Below are 12,102 nucleotides of genomic sequence, written 5' to 3'. Positions count from 1 at the left end.
CTAATCCCCAATGTGATGATATCTGGAGGTGGGGCCTTTGTGAGGTAATTAGGTTTGGATAAGGTCATGAGGGTGGAGGTCCCATGATGGGAGTGGTCGCCTTAGAAAGGGATGAAGAGGCCAGGGCTTGCTCGCTCTCCATCATGTGAGGACACAGCAAGAGGCAGCTATCTACAAACCAGGAGGAGCCCCCTCACCAGAACCCGACCACCCTGGCACCCTGATCTCGGACTTCCAGCCTGCAGAACAACGAGAAATAAATGTCTGCTGTTTAAGCCCCCCAGGCTGTGGTATTTCATTACAGCAGTCTGAGCTGACTAAGACATCATCTTGCTGAAACAGAGTCTGCATCCTAACAAGAGTCCCAGGCGCTCTCCTACGCACAGGGGAGTTCAGAGGCCCTGCTTGAAAGATGACCTCATCCTGCCCCTTTACTATACCCCGGGGGAAACCCTTGACTGGGAGAGGCTTTAGTTTAGAGATTTGCCTAAAATCAGCCAGCTAAGCAAGTAGGAGAGGGAGGATGGGAACCCAGGGCTGCTGGATCTCAGGCCAATAAGCACTGGCGGCCCGGAGGGGCTTGGACCCCCGTGGTAACATGAAGGTCAGACCACAGACATCCTGGGTTCCAGACCAGACCCACGTTCGAGCAGACCGTCGGGAGACAGAAGAGTCAGAAGACCCTGCACTGGCAGCACGGGGCCGGCACGAGTAAGCAGGCTCGGAGGGTTCGTGCAGAACACATCCTGACGACCTGCCGGAAATGAAGCCAGGCGCTCTGCGGCGACAAGGGATGTGATCCACTCATCAAACCAGAGCAGAGAGAGATGGACCAAGAAAAGACAGGGGAACCAAAGAGCCCATTTGCTGTAATGCACTGGGCTGGACCAGAGAAGTCCAGAATCCCAACATTCATCGTGTGGCTAAGCTTAAGGAATAAAAGTCTATGACTGGAAAGTAGCTTTAAAGTTATCTGTTCCAACTACTCCTCAGACCCGGCGAGAGGCTGCCTGGCCGCACCATCCTGCTCCAGTGGTGGGCTCAGCTCCATCGTCGGAAACCTACCCCTTACCTTCAAAATGCTGACTCACTTTTAACCCAGCAGTTTGAGTTCTGGGGCACAAGCTGCAGGAAAGAAACTGCAAATGTGGAAAACACTAGATGCACAAACGTGTCTCACAGTGGAATGTATCACAAAGTAGACTGCGATGGTTTGTCTGGAGGTTATAACAAGAGGGGGAAACGACCCATATACCCCTGACTGAGGCACGGTTCTCTGGAAAAGACATTCTCTGAGCACACGGCTTCCACAGGGTGCCCATAATAGGGTGAGGCACAGGGGCACCCATCTTGTCAGCCAGGTCAGAAGGATCAGTCCCCACAAGCCACAGCGTGACACACACCACAGCCAGATACGTCTTAGCAGGGATGGGCCAGATCCTAAGTATTTTTGGCTTCGCTGGCCATGTGGTCTCCGGTGCAATTACTCAACTCTACCACTGTGGTGTGAAAGCAGCTGCAGCCGTTACACAAATGAATGACAGGAACTGCATTCCGATAAAACTTTATTTACAAAAACAGGCAGCAAGTCAGATTTTGCCCCAGGCCGCACTTGCCGATCCCTGATCTCCACCTTCACATCTATTAACTTTAAATGGCAAACCAAACCAAACAAAAGGAAATGTCCTAAAATCCAACCTCAGGAAATGGCTTAATAAGCTCAACCATCTGAAATTGACTCATTCGATCCATATTTATCGAGTGCCTGCTGTGTCAGACGCGGCCCTGAGCGCTGAGGCTAAAGCATGGAGCGAATTAGCCGAGCAGCTGCGTCAGAGGGACGCATTAAACACCTACAAGAGTTCATTTCACTGCGAGGAAAACCCTTGCAATGCTGTGTGAAAAGCAAAATAAGACCAAACAATGTTTTGAAAAACACACAGTGGAAAAGAACAATGAAATAAAAATATTTAAATGTGGGGCTCCCCTGGTGGCGCAGTGGTTGAGAGTCAGCCTGCCGATGCAGGGGACGTGGGTTCGTGCCCTGGTCCGGGAAGATCCCACGTGCCATGGAGCGGCTGGGCCCGTGAGCCATGGCCGCTGAGCCTGCGCGTCCGGAGCCTGTGCTCCACAAAGGGAGAGGTCACAACAGTGAGAGGCCAGCGTACCGCAAAAAAAAAAAAAAAAACCACACACACAGTGGAAAAGAACAATGAAATAAAAATATTTAAATGTTACTAATGTTTACCTTTGGCTGGCTCAACTACCCCTTCTCTCTGTTTCTATTTGTTTTTTCATATAATCGCATATTACTTTTATAATAATAACAGTCCTTCCGTTGTTTTTAAAAGAGGAAACCTGTCTTGATTTTAAGCTAAGGTCTGTGTCCCTCCTGCAGTTTCCACAGCTGCCCCTGAAGGCAGTCAGAAGACAAGCCGCTCAGCCCTAGGTGTTCCTACACTCACCAGGGAGGGCTGGAAAGTTCAGCACCTGGGACAGAGCCCTAGGCCCCACGGGAGCCCAGCAGGAGGGCAGAGAGCCACCCCAGGTGGCTGTCCACACCTTTCCTCTCTGGCCCTCTTGCTGGGTCCGTACAAGGCACTTGGGCCACACCTATCAGAGGAAACAGAACTGAAGCAGGAAAGAGACTGGTCCCCTGAGTCTGGCTGATGCACATGGAAACAGTCCTTGTGACCCAGCAAGGGAGGACAGGCAGTCAGATTGTTGGTAAAAAGGAAGTAGAAACAAATATTGCACAGATCCCTTTACCCACATTATTAGCTGGGGAGAGACTGGCAAACATGCCGATACCAGTCACAGCAACATCTGCTCCTAATTGCTTCTCCCCCAGCATTCTCAGAACACGTCAGCTGGCGTCTGCCCTAGGAGAAAATCCGATATTTTTAACAAAGTCTTAAATCAGATGGCGTCCTTGATGAGTAATTTCTTACGTGTTTGCTCTTTGAGGCTAAAAACAGCACACCTCTAAGGGACGTGGCTGTCACCAGGGGCTGGTTGATCAGGAGGCCCCGCTTCAAACAGCATGACTAAGAGTTTCTAACTCCAGCAGCACTTTCCAATGTCTTCTTTCATTTATCATGTATTTATATCCCATATACAAGTGTTCAAGTGCTTTTAAAAGTCCACACATCCACTTCTTTACGGGTAACTTTTCTCTCTTTTCCAAATGTTCTTGTTTTTAAAAAGTCTCTTGTAAAAGAAAAATGTGTGTTTCTTTTAAAAAGAGTACATCTCTCTATGCTCTAATTCTCCCACTTGTGAAGTACTTTAGGCAAAATACCTACGGATAGAACATCCTGTTCTCTTTAAGGAAACTGTCTCTGGTTTTAGGTTCTCCTGCAAACACCAGCAGCCCCTTCCCACAGCCTGGGGGGAAAGTGCCTTTCTGCAGCAGCCGGTCTGACGCACCAACTCGCCTTTCGAATCCGGCACTGGAGGTCTTGTCCCACCTCCTTCCATCCTGGCCACGCAGAACGGCCTCTGCTCAGTGAAGACCTGATGGGGGGCTGCACCTGCCCAGGATGGGGCAGGAGGCGGCCCTGGAGGGGGATGCCTTTAGGTAGAGGCTTTGGCGCTGCAGATGCAGCAGGCTAGAGCCCTTTGGCGTGGGACCACTGACTCCCCTGAATCCCTAATGGAGGAGGACACTCTCTGACATTCCACACCCTCTTCTTTCAAGGTCAAGATCAATGCCGGTATCATCATGAACTACCCTGTAGCATTCTAGTGGCTGTGTGCCTCCTTCAGACCAGGGCGGTGCTTCTCAGAGCTTGAAACAGCCATCTTGAAATCACTGAGCCCCCCAGAGGCAGGAGGCAGTCAGGCTCTTCCCCACTGCCCCTCCCTGAGCCCCTCTGCACCCCTGATCCCAGACCCCTGCTCACAAACCTCCCATGGCTCCCCGCTGCTGATCCAAACCCAGACTCATGGCATAAAAACCTCTCTGCCCGGCCTGTCCCACTGTCTGGGGCCCACGCCTGGCCAAGTTGAGCAGGCCACTGGCCCTGCACACACCTTGTATCCCCCACGTCAAGCAGGTCACTGGCCCTGCACACACCTTGTATCCCCCAAGTCGAGCAGGCCACTGGCCCTGCACACACCTTGTATCCCCCACGTCGAGCAGGTCACTGGCCCTGCACACACGTTGTATCCCCCATCCCGTGTGACTGCCCTCTGCCTCCGTCCACTCATTCGGTCACCCACGGTCTGATGAGTGCCTACTATGTGCCAGGCACTGTTCTAGGAGCTAGAAGTCAGCAGCAAACAAAACAGACAAAAATCCCTGCCCTGGAAGAGCTTACATTCGAGGGGATGGAGACAAGGCAAATAGACAAGGAAAATCCATAGTGTGCCGGGTGATCATAAGTGCTATGGGGAGAAAAGAGGTGGCAGGGGGACTAGTGAAGGCCAGGGGTGGCTGGCATGGTGGTCTGGGAAGGCCTCACTGCAGAGGTGGCATTTGAGCAGAACCCTGTAGGAGGGAGGGAGCCTCTCCATAGAAAACTGGGAGGAGAGCATTCCAGGCAGAAAGTGCAAAGGCCCTGAGGCAGGACTGTGCTGGTGTGTTCTAGGAAAGGCAAGGAGGCGGGTGGGGCTGAGGCTGCGCGGAGATCATGAGGCCTTGTGGGCCGCCCTAGGGACACAGCTTTTCCTGTGAGTGAGACCTGAGCCTGGAGGGTTCTGACCAGAAGAGTGACACATCTGACTTCCACTGTCACAGGCCACGCCGGCTACTGTGTTGAGAACAAACCGTAAGGGGTCGGGGGAGGTGGGGGGTGTGGTGGGGGAAGACAGATACCAGAGAGGAAACTACTGCAATTATCTGAGCAAGAGACAACGGCAGCTTAAACCCGAGTTACGACTGGGTTTGCTGATGGTTTGGGTGTTGGGGGGATGACAGGAAGAGTGGAGAGAGGGATGATTCTGATGGTTTGGGCCTGAACAACCAGAAAGATGGGAGTTGCCACTTTTTTTTTTTTTTTTTGGCCACACTGTGTGGCATGCGGGATCTTAGTTCCCTGGCCAGGGATCGAACCCATGCCCCCTGCATTGAGAACGTGGAGTCTTAACCACTGGACCGCCAGGGAAGTCCTGGACTTGCCATTTCCTAAGTTAGGGAAGCAACAGGAGTGGCAGGCTGTGGTGAGGGACGGGAGTGGACATCACTTCTCTATGGGACTGACGGTGACCAGCCTTTAAGCCCCAACGGGAACACTGTCTCCTCCGAGAAGCCTTCCTTACACTGAGCTGAACTGAAAGCTCACCCGCTGTGAATGCCAGCCCCTCCCTCCCCACCACCCCTCCTCTCACTCACACACACACACAGAGCACTTCTCCACCCCACTTATTTGTATCTACATATTATTCCCCTGAGTAATCTGAGGTTGATTCATCTTATAACATCGGGAAGCATTTGCACACAGTAGGTGCTCAACAAATATGTTTAGTAATATGCTGTATAGATGCACCTATGGTGCCTTAATAATCTAACAACTCAAGAATGTTCTTTCAAAACATCTAAAAATTATGCTTCCCACTGATTCAATATTAAGTGGTAATTATTCCATTTCAAGGGTCCTATATATAGATGCTGACCCACCCCCAATCATTCAAAATGCCCAGGCAAGCTCTGCTGGAAAGGCCATGTGAGGAAGAGGGGTGTTACCTTGCTGGTCCTTACATCCCAAGCTTTCATTTCAGAGCTGAAGCCGCCACATACGAAAACGTTGTGGTCTCTTGGATGAAATTTCAAGGTAGTGATTCTAAAGTCACTTTGACCACTGAAGAGCTGGGTTCCTACAACACGAAAAGAGAAGAGAGGGTTAGAAAGTACTCAGATCACAAACGAAATACCTTGACACTAAGATGCCATCTGATACGGAGCCACGGGAAAGCACAAGCCCCCCTGGGCCTGAGGCGGCCAACGGAGACTTTCTGGAAACACAACAGCAGCGGCATTTGCCCTCACTCTCTGGCCACCTGGTACTCAATTAGCTGAATCCCCCCACCCCCAGGGATAAACGAGATGTCTGAATCCACCTTTAGGTGCTCTGTAAACATTATGCACATCAACTCATTTCAAGCACATAATCCAGTTTGCAGTTGAAAAAAACAAGACTCAGGGAGACTGAATAACATTTCCAGAGCTACACAATTAATTTTGTTAGATTATTTACTGGGAGTCTAAAAACCAAAAGCAGGGGCTTCCCTGGTGGCGCAGTGCTTGAGAGTCCGCCTGCCGATGCAGGGGACACGGATTCGTGCCCCGGTCCGGGAAGATCCCACATGCCGCGGAGCGGCTGGGCCCGTGAGCCATGGCCGCTGAGCCTGCGCGTCCAGAGCCTGTGCTCCGCAGCGGGAGAGGCCACAGCAGTGAGAGGCCCGCGTACCGCAAAAAAAAAAAAAAAAAGCAGAATGCTCCAAAATGATTCTTTTTAGGATCAGCATCTTACAGTCACACCCTCACGATAACCCATCGATGGTTTTCCATAGAGCGTGGCCAGTGGGGTGGCATCAGCGTCTGGGCAATAAATGCGAGTGTGACGTCACAGTGGCTCAGGCCACAGGTTGGAGGGGGTGCATGGACCACCTTTTCTATCTGCCATGAAATGCTGTCAACTGCTCCTGGATGCTGTGCAAACGTCTGCGTGCACACACACACCTCTGCCGTGGAAACTGTCTTCCTGTCACTGAGCTCTCTTAGAGGTAAGCCATAAAAACGCCAGAAATGTCGATCATTTAGAACAGGTCAGACTCGGGGAACAGATCTTTTGTGCTGAGCCCAGGTCTCGAAAACCAGCATGCTTTCCTCTACACGGTGCCACAGCCCAGGAGGGACAACCTTGAAACCCTTCCCCTGGGCCTGAGGCGGCCAACGGAGACTTTCTGGAAACACAACAGCAACGGCATTTGCCCTCACTCTCTGGCCACCTGGTACTCAATTAGCTTGAAACCCTTCCCCTGGACATAAGAAGCTGGATACCAATGCAACGCCAAGATCTCAAGCATCACCTCCTCTTACGGGAACCCAGGAAGTACACTTGATCCTTCAATTCAGAGAGCACTTCCGGAAGGCTGCCCTGCTCTGTGTTTAGGACCACACTGTAGTTAAATGCTCCACCGGCTCACCAGGTAAGGAAATGAAAGGCATCAATTGGTCCTCTCGAGAGTTACAGCAGAAGCCTTGACAAATCCAATTTGCCTAGATCCTTGGTCTCCAAACTTGTCTGACAGTACATCCCAGCCATGAGAAACCCTTAGGCACATACCGCCAACACGTGTATATTTATTTATGTGCTACTGTACCAGTATATTATGAGTCTAAAAGCAATTACCAAAATAAGAACATTTTGAAAGATGAGACAAGGATAAAATAAACAACATTTTAAAATATATTTTAATATGCCATTTACTAAGAGTATCAACAAACCTCTTGGAAATTATTAAATCAAATGAGTTATAATAATTTTAGTAAGAGCAACAGGACTGAATATGCTTACACTTTTTTAAAACGTAGGGACCTTTTTGTGACTCAGTGATTTGACAGTAGCCCGGTTACAGCTTAAGTTTACACACTGAACACTGTCAGAGCCCCAAAGCCTCCTTCCAGAGATGTGAGGACCCAGAATGGAAGAGACGTTTACCACTAGCAACAGGGGAGACATCTTCCGCTTCCATCTACCACTGATGCAAAGGATTTTGTGAACAATTTGCCAATAAAGCTCCAGTTGCCCTAATGTCAAATAATGGCTCCTGCCACTAATCAGCAGCTATTACTGTATATTCTCCTATTTCTAACAACCTAATTCAAAATCCACTGAAATTTTCATTTACAGAATTTTAAAGCAGGATTAGAAAAACACTGTTCCCAGGTTAACAGTGCTGACACTGAAGTTTTTAATAGGTGACACGTTCACATAGTTTTTGGCAACAAAAATTACAGAGTGGTATAAACAATTAAAAACATCTGTTTTCAAAGTGTTCTCTCCAAAGCGCAGATTTCTTGGAAAGAGGCTGCTCCCTTGTTCTTTGTTCAAGCATCACCTTTACCTTGATGGATGACGAACTGTGTGTTGATTTTTTTCTAGTATCTTCTAAGGGCCTACAATTGGCAGTCAGTTGTCATCAGAGAAAACTCTGGAAACACTTGGCTTTTTGTAAATGAAGACTCTATACCTCTTTAGGCTCAACAAGCCCCTTAACTATTTTGCTACAAAATGCAACTCACAAAGATTTCCACGGTCATCCTATGTCATCACAATGCTGTCAAGACCTGGCCAGTTTGGGTCGTTGCACTGACTACGGTGACGGGACTATAGACAGCAGCCTAGCTGTCCGAGCTGAGAGGGCAGTTAAGGCAGATGTGGTTCTCTGCCTGGTGGGATGTTGAAAAGCCATTTCCAACTGGAATGATAAATAGCATTCTGTGGCAAGAGGGACAAAGCTCGATACCCGTTCTTAAATTACAGGAGTATTAAAGAAGGACTGACGTGAACAAAGATAGGGAAGACGTGACTCACCAACAGGAAATGAGCTGTTCTAGGGGTAGTAAGGTAACTTCTTAAATTATACTAATACTGCTGTCATAATACTGTTTTTCTAATAAGTAAAGAACTCTTCTATAAAAGCACGAGGAAGATGAGCAGACTTGTCGTATTCTGTGTGCTGTGTCCCTCTCATTAGGTCAAGAGACAAGCAACACTCTCAAGTAGACCAAAAAAATCACTTCCTGAGGAATTAGTCTAATTGGAAACCTGGTATTCCCAGTTCTTATTCTTCTTTTCCTTTCCTGAAACTTGTCTGGGACCCAAACTCTTCCTCGCCTTTTCTGCTACACTTCGGGGTCAGAAAGCAAGCGTGACACGCCCGGTTAGCAAGCCCCCCCGCCCAGGGAGGATGGAGCAGGGGGCCGCCCGCCCGTGCGGTACCGCGTGCCCTGGGGATGGGCTTCGTGCCTGCAGCGCTGGCTGCAGGAGCTTCGCTCCAGCCAGGGGGCTGGGGGAGCCACATGGGGGCTAAGGGCGAGGGACTATCACTACATCCCCTAGATGGAAAAGGAGCACAGATGTCGCTGCGACCCTCACACCGGCGCAAGAAGGCCCCTGTAGGCCAGAAGTCTTCTCTCCAGACAGATACAGCCGCGCCTAATGCCGACTCCTTGCTCATTTGGAACTCACTGCCAACCCTTAAGTCCAAAAGGAAAAACAAACTCTATATGCCTGGAGAAAAAATTCTCCCTGTTTCTTGGACCATAGCATATACCATATGCTTATTTCAGGAAAAGCAGTGAATTAGCCATGTTTTTTTTCAAAAAGTGCCGTGACAGTCTTGCCAATAATGGGGGAAAAAGATGAGAGGAAGAGTGAAAGTCGAGTTGCTAAAAGATAATGACTGGACTTTTTTGCTGAAAAAATGTATTTCTGACTACGTTATTCATCCTCAATCCCCCAAAGAGATTGAGAGAGAATCTATGTCTTTTAAGTACTAAAATTTTCCAGTTAGAAGACAAGCTGTAATTTCTATTTTTTCCTACTTTTACTTGTAGTAACTAGGCCTTCACTGTACTTCTTTGTTAAAAGGGACCAAAATGAAATTTTTCCAGTTTTGAATAATAATTACAGATACCTATTGGGAAACACGAGGTAAGGAGGTCTGGGGCGAGACTGTGGTGCAGAAATCAGGACCCCAGCCATTGTCACCCAGCAACCTGTTCAAAGTGGGGAGGTGATACAGCAGAGGGGTGGGGAGTCACACACACCCGGGTCCCACCCCAGCTCCGTCACTTCCAGTGGAGCGACCTTGGGCAGGGCCCTTCCCTGCTGTGTCACACGCCCTCATAAACACACGTCTGTCAGGGAGGGCTGTACGGAAAGCATTCTAGAGGGCCTGGCAGACAGCAAACAACAAAGGCGAGAACTCTTATAGGTTGAAAACAACTAAACCTCAAATTATTGAGTTCACCCTTAGTTAAACTGAAAGCTAAAACCAAGGGATATGAGTTTTTAAGAGCAGGGAACTTGAGAGATTACTGACGTTGAGTTTTTGTTCTGAGGCTGTGAGAATACAATGCCTTGGGCTGCCTCTACATTTAGTTAAAGACATACAAATAAAGGCTGGTAAATATTTATCAGAAACTGTCTTGAAGGTGATAGCCACGCTGGAGGTGAAGGTCCTTTGCTGTCAGATGTGTTCCTACTCTGCAACTTTTCATAAATGGAGTAGCTTTTTTTGTTTGTTGTTTTTGTTTTTTTTAATTTTTCTTTATTTATTTTCTTTATTTTTTTTATTTTTATTTTTGGCTGTGTTAGGTCTTCGTTGCTGTGCGCGGGCTTTCTCTAGTTGTGGTGAGCGGAGGCTGCTCTTCCTTGCAGCGCACAGGCTTCTCACTGTGGTGTCTTCTCTTGTTGCGGAGCACAGGCCCTAGACGCGCGGGCTTCAGTAGCTGTGGCTCGCGGGCTCTAGAGCGCAGGCTCAGTATTTGTGGCACACAGGCTTAGTTGCTCCGCAGCATGTGGGATCTTCCTGGACCAGGGCTCGAACCCGTGCCCCCTGCATTGGCAGGCGGATTCTTAACCACTGTGCCACCAGGGAAGCCGGGAGTAGCTTGTTTATCGCACCCCCTCCTGGGCAATGCTACTTTGAGCACAATGGTTAGTTGTATATAACCTTTAACCGTGAGACTTATCTGGCTTGTTTACATGTTTGTTATGGAAAATTCCATTTATTCACTGCATGCTGCTTATAAGAAACCGAGTTTTAAAATATTTAGTCCACTGACACTGACTTTATTGATCTTGTTCTAATGATCTCAACCAGGATAAAAGAACTGTTCAGACTCTCTTGGAGTTAGGAAAAACCACTTCTTTTCCTCCTTGAATCCATAATGATACAGATAAACTATAAATCGCCATTAAAACAAAAGCCTGTTTAAGACAGAACGCAGAAACTCAACTGGGTCTCTTGACACGACTAGCGCTGGCAATGCACCGTCACCAATATTGCTGTGATAAGGCAGCTGTAACACTGGCCGCGCTCCTCCTCGGGGAGCCCCCCTCTTTCTCCGGTGGAGACACTGAGCTTCCCAGGGTGACCACCTGCGTGGCCAGGCAACACTGCCTGTCAACCCTAACGCCTACCCTGTGGGACCCTATGGTCACGAGGGCTCCAGGGCCCTGAGGGCCCTCCTCTGTCCCAGCACGTCTGGCCCCTGGCCCAGTTCCTGGCACGTAAGAAGCACTTGACACAGGTCAGGTGAAACCCAAGTACGGGTCCCCAAGAAAGAGCAGGGAAGCTCATGCCCTCCTCTCCAGAGAGATGGCGCCTATCGCCTCCAGGCCTGCCTGGGGCTTGCACGTGTCATGCCACAACCCTGCGTGGGAGGTGTAATTACCCCATTTCTCAGCGTTGGGGGAATGAGGGATGGAAGCCCAGAGAGGTGAGGCCTCGTCCAGGGCCTTGCGAGTCGGCCACGCTGGGACAGAGGCTGGACCCCTGTGACCCCGGAGCCCGCCCGCGAGCGATTCGTGACCTTTCCTTCCGCTGAGCTCTGCGCGCACATCACAGGCTCGGGAGCCGGTAGGGGAGATGCTGACGAGGGATTGGCTGGCGCTGTCGGCTGGTGGTGATTGAGCTCGTGTTCCCAGGCAGGCGGTGTATGACTCATCCTGTGAAAATCAATATCGTTACACTCATCCTCTGGGAAGTATTCAGCCAGCCGTAAATTTAACCCTCCTGACTCAAAGTTAACGAAGAAAGGAGCTTACTAACTTTCAAATCAAACTCTGTGAATCAGAAACGAGCACCATCTTGGCACGCCGGGCAGAGTCCCGGGGAGGGTCCAGGCCAGAGTCAGACGGGCCCGCGTCTGCACGCTCCCTGTAGGTAAGGTAGCAGCCCCGGGATCCGCCGGCAAGCCTCTCAGATCCGTGGGCTCCTAATACGTGCACTCAGGAGAATAAATCTTACCTTCAGGGCTTGCTGTGAGTATTAGAAATAATGCACATAAGACAGCAAGCCCCAGGCAAACGACAGGCCCGACAGACAGCGGCTGCAGCAGCAGCAGTAGTCACAGCAGAAACAGCA

The 12,102-nt window shown here is 49.6% G+C and overlaps 1 protein-coding gene across 2 annotated transcripts in view; it reads right to left on the bottom strand.

Moving 5' to 3' along the window:
• WDR25 (WD repeat domain 25) overlaps positions 1–12,102 on the bottom strand; it is a 142,190-nt gene that overhangs the window by 41,392 nt on the left and 88,696 nt on the right. For both annotated transcript variants that reach the window (XM_049706513.1, XM_004262400.4), the window contains exon 4: positions 5,687–5,817. In XM_049706513.1, the coding sequence (XP_049562470.1) occupies positions 5,687–5,817 (131 nt within the window). The remainder of the gene's footprint in view (positions 1–5,686; positions 5,818–12,102) is intronic.

Source organism: Orcinus orca, chromosome 2, assembly GCF_937001465.1.
Source record: "Orcinus orca chromosome 2, mOrcOrc1.1, whole genome shotgun sequence".
Classification (NCBI taxonomy): domain Eukaryota; kingdom Metazoa; phylum Chordata; class Mammalia; order Artiodactyla; family Delphinidae; genus Orcinus; species Orcinus orca.
Note: the sequence above shows the minus strand (reverse complement) of the source record. Positions and strands in the feature narration are given on the sequence as shown.